Source organism: Rhea pennata, chromosome 13 (assembly GCF_028389875.1).
Source record: "Rhea pennata isolate bPtePen1 chromosome 13, bPtePen1.pri, whole genome shotgun sequence".
NCBI lineage: Eukaryota > Metazoa > Chordata > Aves > Rheiformes > Rheidae > Rhea > Rhea pennata.
In genome coordinates, this window is record NC_084675.1 from 24,363,538 (window position 1) to 24,378,620 (window position 15,083).

Here is a 15,083-nt window from a genome sequence, read left to right on the forward strand (position 1 = left end):
TCAAAACCTTTCAGTATTATAGATACTTCAAGAAATCTTGAGGAAGCAGTAATATTCTCCCTCAAGTTAATATACCTTGATGTTCTATCTACCTATATTAAAACATGTGCCTCAAGGTAAGAACTAATCACTATTGCCTAGCAAAAGAATGTATTGGTGGACTATGTGTTTCCAAGAAGTACTTGTTCAGTATATGCACAGTAGATTCACAATTGTTTTATAAAAATATGGTATTAATTTCCCCACTGAATTCATTTCTGATTGTTCCACTTTGGGATAGGGAGCATTCTTTGGTCACATGACTACTTGGGAAAAATAAATGTTTCCTGTAACAAGAGGTAAGAGTGCCTTAAAGATGCTCTTGCGTATTACCCCAGCCCCTGCTCCATTTGTTCTCCCCCTTTAGACCTGAGGCAGTGATAGAGGAACTGGAATAGGCAGCACTCTGTTCAGTGCAGATGTGTTACTATAGTGTCTGTAAGGGCTACCTCAGTACCTGAGAGACTGTACCTATGATTCAGTCTGCCAAGCAAGTGGCACTTTCAGTGTGGAATCCCTTTCAGGGACCTCTGGGTACAGGACTCTGTGGTTTCCGGCATGGAGTCAGCTCCTTCTTGGCTTTCCCTTTTACAGGTCTGCTTGGCCCTTACGGGCACTTGTGCTGCACCTAACTGGAAAGGGTATTCCCATCTTTTATTTTGTTTTCGAAATAGTGCAGGTTTTGATTCACATTTTCAGCTCTTATCTTTGCAATTTCACAACTGCAGACTGTTACTCCAAATAATCCTTTGAAGTTAAGTTTAGCAAACTGAAGATTTTTAATCTCCTTGATCATCATCATAGCAACAGTCACTAGGCAGAAGTCTCTCAGGAATCAGAGTAGAATCAGGGTAGATCTGTCTGAAGAAAAACGTGGTATTTGACCACTCTCAGCATTACGAATGAGACATGAAATATCAGTGAATTAAAACAAAATTTGTGCAGAAACTACTATATTGAGCTAGCTGACTGTATCAGTCAGAGCACAAAGGCCTAAAAAGCCTTTATGACTGTTTTTGTATGTTTTTGCTTCTGAGGCCACAGATGTTTGTGTTTTAACTAGTATTCTTGTCATTAGGTTTTCTCAGTTGAAGAGCCTGAACCTGTCTCATAATAGACTGGGAGAGTTTCCTGTATCACTGTGTGAGATCTCTACTCTGACAGAGCTCAATATTTCCTGTAATGGACTTCACCACTTGCCAAGCCAGATTGGCAAACTGTTGAAGTAAGTATATTCCTTTTATCTGTGGTCATAAACGTCCCTGGTGTTCTGGTTGAGCATAGCCAAAGTGAAGATGCTACCTATGAAGGTATGAGTACTCGGGCAGCCTGCTCTCTCCATGAAGACTGACTCATTGATTTGACCCTAGCAGAAGGTTGAGAACCAAGATGGACAATAAGCTTTGTTTTTCTTGAACATTAAGGGCTCACAATATATTGGTACAGTTGCTGTTTCAAAAGTCACTGTCCTTTAGCAAGTTATATTTTATCATTTGTGACTTCCTGCCTATTCTAACTACATAAAATATGCCAGTGTAAATCACTTTTCTAATAGGCAAAATTCATTAACGTCTTCTATTTGGAGTGGCCTAGGAGGATGCTTAACAGTCAGTTACCATTACTTGACTCACAGGTGCCACATTGCTAAACCACAATAACTTGAAGGCTTCAAAGTGTGTGAATATACTCTCACTTAAGGTTTTGTAAGTTTGAAGCTTTTTCTGTTCTGTATGGGGTTTTTTTTTACTCTGAATTAGTGATTTGCACGATTTCTTGTTATGCATCATCTGTTGCCTAATACTATATACCATTCTTTGGAAGCAGGTTTATATAAAGGAGGAGTTTCTCAACAACAAAGTAATTTGAATGCATCTTGTTCTCTTTGCATCTGCTGCCATTTTGCATTTCCTTCTTTCCTGTCTTCTTACTATTCCCCTCTTGCATCTTCTTCTAATAAGATTATTTATTCTCCCTTATTAATAGGGTATCTTTATAGGTTAATAAATAAGTATTTTAGGGGAGAGTAGCATTCTGTTGTAATAACAGCTACCAAAAAAAATGCACAGAATATTTTCCTGATTTTTACAGTTACTTTTAATATAATGTCTCTAGAACTAGCATAAAGGGTGAATCAACTACCACATCAGTTCAGAATTTCCAAAAAAAGACAGAGATTAGTGTATGTTTGAGGTATTTGTCACCTTTTGAGTTAGTGTTGGGTTTGTTTTAGTTTGTACCTATTTTTTTGTCTGCTCTGGGTGGTTCAGTCAGTACTTTTTTTTTTGTTCAGTTGTTTTTTTTTTTTGAGTTTGCACACAGCTGCAGCTCTTAGCATTGTTCATCAAACCTGTGATACCCTGCTATTCCTGTCAGCTCTGGAGACATCTGACAAGCAGCACAGCAACTTGGCTACCCCATCCCCTACTTCTCCGCAATTGCTTTTTAAAGTAGACAATTTCTCTGCCTTTTGGAGGTGAATGTCAGAATTATGTCCTTCCAAATAAAGACCATGCAGGAAGGCAATTACTAGTTTGCTTCTGCTCACACTACCACCTTCCTGTCTCTATTTCCTGAGCAACCTGCAGTAGTACATACAAAATGTTAGTGTGCATGTGCTGCTCCTTGTAAATATGGTCTTTCCTCTCTCCAACCAGTATTCATGGCTCCTAACTTTACTTCTGTGCCAAAAGATGTTCAGAAACTTCTTGTTGGAACACGGTGATAATAAGGGAATTGGCTTGCTTACTTTTTAATTCTCAAAAAGCCAAGTGAGCTTTAAAACAATTCATCCTGCAGCAGAAGCTATCCTGGAAAATATTACTGTTTTCTGAGTCGCCGAATGGAAGACTCAGAATGGAAAAAGCTCTTAAGAGTGCTTTATTATTGTAACAATTGTGATTTCACTTAAAACAAGTGCCATAATAGTGATATTAGACTCCAGAGTTTGAATGATGAAGGTGTGGTTATTTTTTATTATGTTTCTGCTGTTATTAGGTGATGTGATATCATTAAAACTGTAAGGTAGGTCTGTACTGTTACTGCTGTTGCTTGCTTGTTTTGTGTTTGGCATAGGTCTTTTAAAGATTGTCCAGCATGCTACATGAGTTCTTTATAGTTTGTAAAAATCCGAGTGATTAAGTAGGTATTGTATATTTACATCATAGGTAGTGATTTGTATTTTGCTTATGTTAACTTATGTTATTTGGCACAACCTTAAGTTTATCTCCAAAATAAATTTGGAACTCTTTGATATTGCATACATGCAGTTCCAAATATATTTGGTGTTAGCTGAGTGAGAGTGGTAAGTATTTCAATAACTTTATGTATAAGAATGAAATAGCAATTAAGTACCATTAATAATAACCACACTGAGAACAGCTAGCTGTACAAGTAATTCACTAAAATGCTAAATGTGATGTTTGCTCCTCTTTCCTCTTCAAAGATTTTTTTTTTCCCTGTTGCAGTCTCCAGACTTTCTTACTTGATGGGAATTTTCTCACATCCTTACCAGAAGAGCTGGGAAGTCTGCAACAGCTTAGTTGCCTTGCACTTTCCTTCAATAACTTCTGTGAGCTGCCAGCAATTTGTGAAAAACTCATTCTATTGGACAAACTAGCCCTGGCAGGGAACTTGCTGGAGACCTTAGATCTTGCAGCTCTGAATCGTATGAGCCACATCAAAAGTGTAGATCTGAGGTAAGGGGAGAAATCTACATATGTATAGACCAGGTTATCCCTTCCCCCTTACACCAGAGGAGCTGTAAATTTTAGTATGTTTTGTAGTAAACCATGTGCAATTCTTCTTACTGATTTTTTTTTAAGCTTTCAGGGCATTTTGTTTCTGAAGGTGTACAGAATTCACTTAGAGACACAAGGTTAACTGAACAATGCCTGAGCCACTGAAGGTGGCTCAAGTCCTCTGGTTTCGTCTTTGAATGAGTTTCATAGCTCTTTGGTTTCTGCTAGCCTTATTTTGCCTTTTTTTTTCCTTAGAGATGCAGTAATTCTTCATTCTTCAGGCTGCCATCTGTAGAACTCTCAGAAAGAGACAAAGAACATTGCGATTGTGGCAAGACAATCTAGTACTGAGTCTCTGCATTATCTTCCTCTGTCAATGCTACGTAGCTGTCCCTTGACTTGGCTTCTAGTTTCTAGACTGTGGTCTTCAGGACCTCTTAAATGCTGTAGAATAAGTAAATGTTTCACAAAGCAGTGCAGATGAAGGAATTATTTTTCTTTATATTCACTTCCTGAAAGCTCCTCATTACTTTTTGTACATCTCACTGTCTCATCTTTGGGGTTAGTCTTGAGGATTTCTTCCTCTTCTCTCTTCTCTGTTCTTATTGATGCCGTGTGATCAGTGTTCTATTTTCTGACTTGTAACTCTTATCTCTGAGTATTTAGGCTGAACAACCTGAAGAGAGCAGCAGTTGACAGCCTAGAGGGGAATAAATCTGTGACCTACATGGATTTACGAGACAATCAATTGACAGATCTGGATCTGAGCTCCTTGAGCAGCCTGGAGCAACTGCACTGTGAACGGAATAAGCTGAAAGAGTTGACGCTGAGTGGCTTCTCCCTTCGAGCCCTCTATGCCAACAGCAACTGTACGTCTGTTTGCCTCCTTTCCCTGCCTGTTCCTTCTGAAGCCCTGGGAACAAAGGAAACAGCCCTTTGCCTTCTCCCACACAAAAGTAGTTATGCCAGTGAGACTGTTCATGATGGGTCTTCTGGGATCAGCTGCTAGGAATCACATTATGGATATAAGTGCACAGGCCTTATATCAGGGAGTAACAGGGAGAGATTGCGATACTGAATTACTTTCCAAAGAACTTGTCTTCCAGTGGGATCTCTCTGGGAGGGAGTCCACACATGGAAGTGCAGTTCTTTCTTGTTCAAGTGCCCCATGTGGCAGGTGGAGCATGGGATGGTGAGAAGTTGTAGCACCATATGGCAAACATGGAATGTATACACTGTTCTGGGAAGGTTGAGCAGGGATGCAGAGTGTTCAGGGACACTGGTTTACTGGCTAGCTAGTCTAGTTCTGTGCTGCATGCTACGTGTGGTACTTTGTGCTGTTTTCCCTCTAGAGCTCTTCAGTCACAATTATTTGCTTAACTTCATCAGGTCTGAGAGCTGTCAGTGTTTATCCAGTTCCTGGTCAACTGACATGTCTGGAACTCTCCCAGTAAGTGACTTTACACTACAGAATATAAAGCAAATATCTGAATACCTTTGATTATTGCAGCAATTTTTTGAGCTTTTAAGCTTTTGAAAAAGTTGAAAGCAATAAAGAGAAGACACTTCATCTTCACAATAGAACTAGAAATGCCAGCACTGAAGAATGATGAAAATGTCCCAGACCAGAAGCCCCTTTGAAGAAGTTTGACCTGTCTAGGTGACTGGTTGTCCTTCAGATACAGTCTGTAAGCAGAGGAGGGGGGGTAAAGCCAGGTAGGGACATCTGAACTGGTGGTAGCTGACTGGGCTGAATAGTAGGAACCTCTGGAGCAAGCGTTTGGAGTAGCTGCTAGTGATCACTACTTAGCTGTATTGCCCGTGTCTCCCCTTGGAGTAGCATTATCAGACATGGAAATGGGAGAGCAGGAGGACTTGATCACTTTTCGCTTCAGTTCTGGGATGATGCCCACTAGAAGAGTAGCATTGTGTAGCCTGTTCTGTTGATGCCAGTGCCCTAGACAAACAAAAGCCCAATCAGTAGTCTTGCATAGGTACTTTCTACTGATCATGCACCAGCTTGGTTTGCATTACATAGCTAACTGTGAGGTAAATTCCATGCGTCTGGCTCAGATTTTTCTGTTTGTTTCCAGCCTGTTGATTTTGGTTTGGCTGTAATTAGTGCCATGCAGTGTTCAAAGAGCACATGTTTCATATAGGGTGGTGGTATCTAGCTTTTTCTCATTTCTCTTCTCAGCAATCAGCTGCAGTGTATTCCAGACTGGGCCTGTGAAGCAAAGAAACTAGAGATTTTGGATGTGAGCTACAACCTCCTTGTGGAGCTCCCGTCAAGGTCAGCAAAACTTTTTGTACAGAGCTGAGCTTTCTTCCATGAGGAGCTGAGTGGGGAGAGAGAAGCAGTGCTGATCCAGTTGTTTTACTCCTTGTTGTGCAGAGGCATAATCAACTTTCTCTGTTACAGACTGTCCAAAATACTCTGCTTTCAAAAGTTGGAAAGAACTGACTTCTGAGTCAGCCTCTTGAATAAGAGGCATCAGATAATTTCATCCTGTGCTTCTGGCTTCTGCTACAGTTATATGCAGCTGAACTGGAACACACTGCTATGAATTATCTTTATTTGTGTTATGATAGTGTCTGTGAATACCAACTAATATGCCTTGCATTGCCCCCAAGAGGTTTCATCTGTTACCTTTCATAGGTGATCACAGAGACATGATATAGGTGATCTCAAAGGCTGCTTTCACAACAGTGTCAGCCACCTCCTTTATCCCTGCTCCCCTCCCAATTTTTGCAGAAATGTAGTAAAGGAAAACCAAAAACTTAACAGAAGTTTGCAGATATTGATAACAATTTCTCCAAGGTACCAAAGGTATCAAAGGGAGAAGCAAAGCACAACTGTTCTTAGCCTAAGAAGTGTGTTTGGTGTGTGGTGTGGTTGCAAGGAATGAGAGGCAATTTGTGGAGTAAGCTGTACTGAAATTGTATTGAATTGAAGGGTAGATTGTAGTGAAGAAATGCAGAAAGCAGTTGGAACAGTTAAGGCAGCAGACACAGCAAATGATCTTTGCAGCAACACTTTAATGGCTCTTAAAGGCAAGTCTGTATACCTCAAAGGCAATAAAAGGATGTGGCAGGAACGAGATGAGAATTTAGAAAAGAGTTTTAGCCATGCAGATGGATCACAGAATCACAGAACAGTTGAGGTTGGAAGGGACCTCTGGAGATCATCTATGCCACCCTCCCTGCTCAGTGAGGGTCACCTAAAGCTTGTTGCCCAAGGATGGAGATTTCACAACCTCTCTAGGCAACGTGTTCCAGTGCTCTGTCATCCTCACAGTAAAAAAATGTTTCTTTATGGAACTTCTTGTGTTTGAATTTTGCCTGTTGCCTCTCATCCTGTCACTAGGATGGAAAAAAATACCAAAAAAACCCATTTTAATATGGTATGCAGAAAGAATCTGCAGAATCCAGACACATAAGTGTATGTTGTGAAAAGAAACTCAGGCCATCCTAAGCACTGGAATTTACCATATCCACCGGGGAGCTCTTCCAGTACGTGTTTGTCGTCAACACCGTAGGTGCATATCTTACCCTCACTTTGGACTCCACTACCTTTGACTTTCAGACATTGATCAGGTTAATCTAGCAGACTATAGCATAAAGAGCCTTGCATACAGGCTTATAGATTGCCATGAAGTTGCCTTTTACCCTTAGTTATTGGAAAACAGAATTATATCAAAGTGATGCAAGACAGTGTTGAGAGGAGATACCCAAGCTAGCTCTGGATTATTCAACTTGACTATGGAAATTGGTGCATCTGCATTTGCATGACCCTTTGCTCAGTGTAATTAGTAATGTTAAGAAGCCACAGCATACAGAAGAAAATAGAAGTAATTGGCCCTAATGTTGCTCCAGCATTTTTGGGTCCAAAGCTCTTCTGTGCAAGGCTGTCAGGATACAGTTCGAAGTTATCACCTCACCCAAATGCACAGGGCGGTTTTAGGCTATGTCCAGATGTGTTCAGGCATCCTTTCTCAAAACTCCTGAAATTCTCTTTGCAGTTAATGGGAATGGAGCCTTTTTATTTCAGTGAAGACTGCAATTCTCGAGAATGTGACAATAGCCTCAGAAATAAAAACAGGAGGGCTGGGCAGGCTGTTCAGACTCTGAATCTAAGTTGGCATAGGGGAAGCACTCTTACCACATGTGCTTTTCAGGTTTGTTGCATTTTATGGATCACTGTATTTTAGTTTTCTTTAGCACTACAGTCAAATTAGAGCTGGTTAAATATCCCCTTCTCCCATTCTGGGGATATGAGGAGGAGTGAATCAAATTGGTGTAGTAAACCCTCTGTCTTTCTAGGATCCTCAGCAGCCTGAGCCTTCGGAAATTGATGGTGGGGCACAATTATCTGCAGACCCTTCCACTTCTGCTGGAACACATTCCACTGGAGGTGCTGGACCTTCAGCACAACCTGGTGACTACACTCCCTGAGACACTCTTTCTCAAGGCTCTGAAGTGAGTGACAGTGGCATGTTGTCTTCTATCTGCCTTACGTTTGGAACTGCAAAGGCTGATAGTGGCATCTACGTGACCATCCTTGTGGGGTGCTGTAGGCTTTATTGCTGGTTGTGTAAGAGATGATGGGACATGTGCTTTATGAGGAGGTAATTCAGGTGCCATGAGAAGTCATCAAGCTGATTTAAGAATCAGTCCATGTCACTGATTAATGATGGGAAAACAGAGGCTTGCCTAACTCACCAGCCAAACAGGGAATTAGCTTCAGTTGCAGCTGCTTCTAATACCATATTACTGCCTAGAGAGCTTTGTCTCTAAACCAGTGTACAAATTCAGGTGCAAAAGAGAAGTCATACAGATTCTCAGATGTTACAGTGGAAGGTACATCAGGTCCTCAGAGAACAGCAAGGGAGACCCTTACTGAACAAACAATCCCTCATAAATGTTTATCTATTCAGACATGAGTCATCCCTTCCTTATTACTGACCCTCTCACAGGTTCAGCTCGTGAGCTCTTCAGTACTGACTGTTTATTGTAAAATGGTGCGTGCATTCGCAGTGCTGTGTAGCAAATAAGCCATTTGTAGACTTACAAATTTTAATGTGAGTAGCATTGTTGCACTGTATTGTCTGACCTCCAGGGTAATGCTGTTGCTCTGTCACACTAGGCATTTTTATAGCTCTTCGTCCTACTGTTATTTGGAGTGGTTTAGATGATGTGAAGTCTGATGGTTTTTGCACTTGCTATGGTTAGCCTCAGGTACCTGAATGCATCTGCAAACAGCCTGGAGTCCTTGCCCCCTGCATGTACAGGGGAGGAGAGTCTGAGCATGCTGCAGCTGCTTTACTTGACCAATAATAACCTCACAGATCAATGCATCCCTGTCTTGGTGGGACACCTAAACCTACGGATCCTTCATCTGGCAAACAACAATCTACAGACCTTCCCTGCAAGGTAAATACATAAGGCTGGTGGAGGAGATGGTGCTTACTAGCTAGATGTGGCTGCCTGATTGTGTCTGGATCAGCATCAAAGCAAGATGCTATCTCTGCGGCTTGATGGCAAAAGCCTGCCGTTCCCAGAGGCACACAGAGAAATAACACATTGCTAGGGGTGATTGGTTCAGAGTAATGCTGGCTGCTGTGGTTCCTGTCCTTCTAGGAGTTGTGGTGAATATGTTTGGGGGTGGGAGGATGGGGGCAGTATTTCTGACACTTTCAAAATTGCTGGCATGCGGCTTGCTGAGCTGCTGTTACTCACTTTTCATGGCCTTTCATTGAGAGGCCAGAAGGCCATCATGCAGGCTTATCTGAACCTGTGCCCAACACAGGTCATAAAATTTCATCAATTAATTTATATACTAGGCTCACAATCTGAGTTGAAATAAAGAAAAATCCATGCTTAATGTAAAAACTTAAAAGACTAGAGACTCCCATGTGTTCCTAGTAAGTTGTTTCTGTTGCGCTTGGTTTTGTAAGTCTGCATCTTATTTTTGGTGAGAAATATTTAACTTCTTCCATCAACCAATCACACTGTCCTTCTAATATGAAAGTCATGTAGTATCAGCTATTTTCCAAGTGTAGCTTAAGAAACCTTTAGCTTTCTATTCAGTATGATAAATAGACTCAGCGTATTTAGCTTCTCAGCATATGAGTAGGCTCCCGGGCCTTACATCATTCTTGTAGCTCATCTTTGAACCGTTATCAATTTTCAATGCTTTCCTGGGTATTTGGATAGCAGAACTGGACACAGCTCTACTGAAAATCAAAAGCAGAGGTAATTTGGGCTCTCAGCACCTACTTGATTTCCCTTCTGGTGACATCTTTTTATACACTGTTTTGTGCTGAGTACTAGTTCATCTGACGCGTAAGACTTTTTTGGAGACATAAGTCTGAGGATTGTTTTCTCTCTAATTGTGACTGGAAGAAGTTCCTATGTGCATAACATTCTTTTGCTAATTTAAATCACGTGCTGTTAAGGTTACCACATAGTTCATACTACTATATGTTGATAATCATAATTCCACCAGATATCTGCAAATTTTACTATGTATTGTTTTGTGAGTATGTATATATTTTTATTATTCCTTGATCTACTTGACTCTCAGTGAATCAGTTATACATTGCTGAAGAGACTCTACTAGAAGGACTTTCATTGAATGATGATTTTTAATTCATTATTACTTTTCAGTGACCTCCACAATCCAATTTTGGGGTATTGAATGTTTTTGTTTCTTCTGAATATAGTATAGAGCTAATCCTATAATGGTAGACTTCTGTGTCAGCTGAATTTATAGTCTCATTTAAAGAAAAAAACATTAAATTAGCACAAAAGTATAAGTTTTGTTTGTTTGTTTTTCATTAACTATGTTAGCACAATTAATTTGGTATTGATTGCATCTACGCCAGCCTTGCCATGATTCTGCCTGGACCTGGTGCCAGGCTAAATAACCACTTCTAGATAAATCTGTTTATTCCTACAAAGTGCACTTATACAACTTAGCTTTTTTCAATCATCTGAGATTTTCTAGTTTTCATGATTTCCTAAATGGTTTCACTAATAGGCTGAAAAGCCCTTTTAGCACTTCTTTTTGAAAGTGATGTCATGCAGTTTATATGTCCTGCAAGTTTTCAAATTCAGATATCACAACCCTCTGCTTTAGTGCTGTAGGAGTTGGTGACGAAGGGAACTGTCTCTTGTATAATCCAAGTCTGGTATCTGGGGATCCCCAGATCTTATTACAGCATCTCTTTGGATTTACTGTCTTCTATTAATGAATCAGAAATGTCACTGGTAAAGGACAGTGTCTGTGGATTCTGTGTCTGCCGATTCAGAAGGTGACAAGTTCTGGTCTGTAAGGTATGGTATACTTTTGTTTCTCTTTCAGCAAACTGAGTAAGCTGGAGCACTTGGAAGAGCTGAATCTCAGTGGCAACAAACTGAAAACAATTCCCACAACAGTGGCAAACTGCAAACTACTTCATACACTCATTGCACATTCTAATGAAATCAGCATCTTTCCAGAGATCCTGCATTTGCCCCATATTCAGGTATTCTTATAGAGAGAGTAAAGAGATATCAGAGTGAGGTTTGGGTGGGAGAATGGAAAGTAATTGATAGGAGAGGAACTAGAGATGCCAGCATTTTGCTTGATCAGCCTGACGGTATAGAATATGTGTTCTAAATCTATCATTTATCTTAGTTGAACAAGGATGGTTCATCTCTTATTCACCTTGATCTGTTTCGAACTTGGTATATTTCTGATGTATCATTTGAGGCAGTTAGGAAGTATTGTATAGGTAGGTAAATGTATGGGCCTTGTATTATCTTTAGTGAGACCTATTCTTTCAATGTTGGGGTCCTGGCTATTGCAGGCTATAAGTATTTGCTACTTATAAGTTACTCATCTACTGATAGGCCAGCCCCATTTTTCACAGCCTCCTTGTGGGATATGATGAGTGGTGAGTAAGAAAAGTAGCAATGGAGTCTCGAGAGGTGCAAGGATAACAGAGTCATGGGGGCAAGGGAAACAGAGTTAATCTATAGAGGTAAAGACCATGTGATATTAGAAAGGAGCACTCAAGTAACTGATCCCATGAGGGAACAGAAAATAGTTCCTTTTTCATTGTGCTTTTCTGATACTGCAGTTTGTAGACTTGAGCTGCAATGAATTAACTGAAATCCTGATCCCTGAGGTACTGCCCAGTGCCTTGCAAGAATTGGACCTGACCGGAAACACAAACCTGGTGCTAGAACACAAGACATTGGATATCTTCAGGTGAGCCATTGAGATGCCAGGCCTGTAGTGACCTGCACAGGGAAGGGTAACACTGTCCCAGGAGGGGGAATGGGATACTCTTGTGTGTATTGCAGCACTGCAAGATGTTACAGTGTTCCTCACCTAAGGCACCTGAAGCTTTCTATCTTGTGACAAGGATAAAGGCTGGGTCTGTATCAGCAGAGCAATCGGAAAACTTCTTAGGTCATATGAGGGTCTCCCAGCTGTCTCTTGCATAAACTACCAGACAGCTCTAGAAGGCCAAGTCCTTAACCTCCTTTCCTCGATGCAGTTTTTTCCACCGGCTTCTGTCCAAAACTCTAGACTGTATGCGGTCTTTTGGCCACAAGCTGTTCAGTGGGGTCTAGGAAAGAATGATTTTTTTTCTCTCTCCATAGTCACATTACTACACTGAAGATTGACGCTAAGTCCTCCCTCATAGCAGACTCAGGACTCACTTCTACCTTCTGGAATCATGGGGTAGCTGAGATGGCAGGCCAAAGAAATAAGTGAGTATTGTGGTCTGCTGGACCCTGACACTGTGTCCTCAGAGTGCTAAGCTGGGCACACTGCTAACACCCAAGCAGACTTGCTTTACTGGGTAGCTCATCCATCCCTCTGTCTCCCTGGATCTCTTTCTCAGTCCTGGTAACTCAAGTCTCCTTGTTGTCTTCTCCCTCATTTCTCATGCTTATCCTGGGATACTTGGGCTTTGCTTCTCACCCTAGCAAGATACTTTTGCTCTTGTTTGCGGTCTCTGTCCATGGCTCTCTCCCCAGTGCAGACAAGGAGAGTCCAGGAGTTCTAGTAGTAACCGGAAGCTATACATCTTATGGAGCAGTGGGCAAAGGGACAGTGGCTTTGCTGCTCTGTGAGAACAGCACTCATAGGAAGGTGTCTGATGGCTGTAGTGACAGGGATAGTGTAATCCTTTGAGACAGATTAACTTTGTCTGTATGCTTTTCTGATAGGCTGTGTGTGTCGTCCCTGGCCCTGGGGAGCTTTGCAGAGGGGGTGGAGGCTGTGTATGGCTTGTTTGATGGTGACAAGAATGAAGAGTTGCCACGCCTGCTGCAGTGCACCATGGCCGATGTGCTCCTGGAGGAGGTACAGCAGTCAGACATGATGTTCATGTCCAACACCTTCTTGGTCTCCCACAGGTAGGACAGTGAGCGAGCTGGTCCCAGTGGGACCTGCAAAGGCACATCATGTAATGTGCTTTGTGGGGTGAGACAGCCTTCCAGAATGCCTGTCACTGAAGTATGGAGCCTTCCTACACCTTCTTCTTCAACAGGAAGCTGGGCATGGCTGGGCAGAAGCTGGGCTCCTCTGCTGTCCTTTGTTATATTCGTCATGATGTGGCTGATCCAGCCAGCAACTTTTCTCTAACAGTGGCCAATGTGGGGACGTGCCAAGCCATTTTGTGTCGAAGTGGAAAACCACTGCCTCTCTCCAAGGTCTTCAGTCTTGAACAATGTTCAGAAGAAGCCAAGAGAGTCAAGGAGCAAAAAGCCATTATAACAGAGGTTGGTTTGGACTTTCTTCACTTCAGCTTCTACCCTCCAGTAAAGGCATGATTTGAGTACATGCCATGCTGGGCTCTGCTGGCTGTGCAATACAGCTTGGCAAGGTTCGCATAAAGATGTTGGGATCACTTGTCTGTTACTTCTTGTTCTGTTTCTCTTGCTAATTAACTATTCAATATGATGTGTTCCTAAAATGCCCATCAGGGCCTGAGAATGATAGATACAGGACACAAAGGATGGTTTAAGGAAGAAGTAGGGGAGAAGAAAATAGGTAAAAAGCTAAAGGAAAGGAAGTACATGATACAGAGCAAGACCTGGGTGAGGGTGGAGAAGAGCCACTCTGGGCAACAGAGCGAGGCCTGGAATATCATCCTGTGTCAAAAGCCATGAAATATCTAGTCTGTCTTTGGTACCTCTTGGAAAGTATGACTCAAGTATCTCTCCTTGGAGTTCTTCCATTTTTTCCTCAATAAAAGTAGAGAATTAGTGGCTCTTGAGACATGCAGAACATGGATATTGAGTATACTACATGTGGAAATTTTAATGCAGAAAAGGCAAATATTAGTTTTTTCTGCAAAAGTATTAAAACAATTTATGGATAAATAGCTCTCTCTTTTTTTTCTTTTTTAATTTGGAAATAACAGGGAAGTTCCAAAGAACTGGAAAATAGCTAGCATGTGCCAAACAGATGAGTTGGAAATTTGTAGAGGCCTTAGTTGATGCTAATTTGGTTAATGTCAGCATTGATCCAGAATGCAGTCAGTTAAGAACTGAGAAGTCTGTGTCAGTCATATTAATTTTATGTACAGTAAGTCTCTTAAAAAGTATCAGATTTGTCTGATAAGTGAGATCAAAAGCTTTTTTTCTGTCAGGGATAGTCTCTAAATGTATTACAGCTCTATGAGGCTCTGTATTTCACAGCATTCTGATCAATGTAGCACACCAAGTGATTTAAAAACTAGGTGATAAGTGGGTTTTTAAAAATACCTTGCAAATGAAATCGTTGTCTAAGGAGACTTCTTTGCATGTGTTCTCTGCTGCTTCTTTATAATAATAATAATCAGCAATATTTAAGAACATGTAGAGGGTACATAAATTGATGAAGTTGTAAATTCTGATTTGTATGAGTCAGTGCTGTGCTTTATTCTGGATTATTTGAGCGCATGGGCTCATGTGAACAATATGCTACTTAATATGCAAGAAGTTAAAACACAGGCAAGAACACTAGGGAAACTGTGTGCTCTGTATGCACTGACCTAGAAAAGAGACTGAGGGTTCTGTCAGTAATTTTGTATCCAGGAGATTGAAGGCTGGCCTTGTACTAGTGAGCCAGAAGACTATCTGGTGGAAATAGAATGGAGATAAGTAATACCTCCAACTTACAGCATTAGTATGATCACTACTTGCTATTTTCTTCCTCGGGGTATAATGTCCGTGCTTCAGAATGCATGTTAACAAAGTTGGAAATAGTTCAAAAAATGCACAGAAATTATTTAATGCTTGGATAATCTGCCTTGCAATGAG

At 41.2% G+C, this 15,083-nt stretch overlaps 1 protein-coding gene across 1 annotated transcript in view; it reads left to right on the forward strand.

The window, feature by feature from the left end:
* Nucleotides 1-15,083, forward strand: part of PHLPP2 (PH domain and leucine rich repeat protein phosphatase 2) — a 42,716-nt gene that overhangs the window by 22,058 nt on the left and 5,575 nt on the right. Inside the window, exons 7-18 of the mRNA XM_062586628.1 lie at nucleotides 1,118-1,264; nucleotides 3,504-3,734; nucleotides 4,443-4,645; nucleotides 5,166-5,226; nucleotides 5,974-6,069; nucleotides 8,100-8,255; nucleotides 9,009-9,209; nucleotides 11,143-11,305; nucleotides 11,903-12,033; nucleotides 12,432-12,542; nucleotides 13,005-13,193; nucleotides 13,328-13,559. Coding sequence (XP_062442612.1) covers nucleotides 1,118-1,264; nucleotides 3,504-3,734; nucleotides 4,443-4,645; nucleotides 5,166-5,226; nucleotides 5,974-6,069; nucleotides 8,100-8,255; nucleotides 9,009-9,209; nucleotides 11,143-11,305; nucleotides 11,903-12,033; nucleotides 12,432-12,542; nucleotides 13,005-13,193; nucleotides 13,328-13,559 — 1,921 coding nt within the window. The remainder of the gene's footprint in view (nucleotides 1-1,117; nucleotides 1,265-3,503; nucleotides 3,735-4,442; nucleotides 4,646-5,165; nucleotides 5,227-5,973; nucleotides 6,070-8,099; nucleotides 8,256-9,008; nucleotides 9,210-11,142; nucleotides 11,306-11,902; nucleotides 12,034-12,431; nucleotides 12,543-13,004; nucleotides 13,194-13,327; nucleotides 13,560-15,083) is intronic.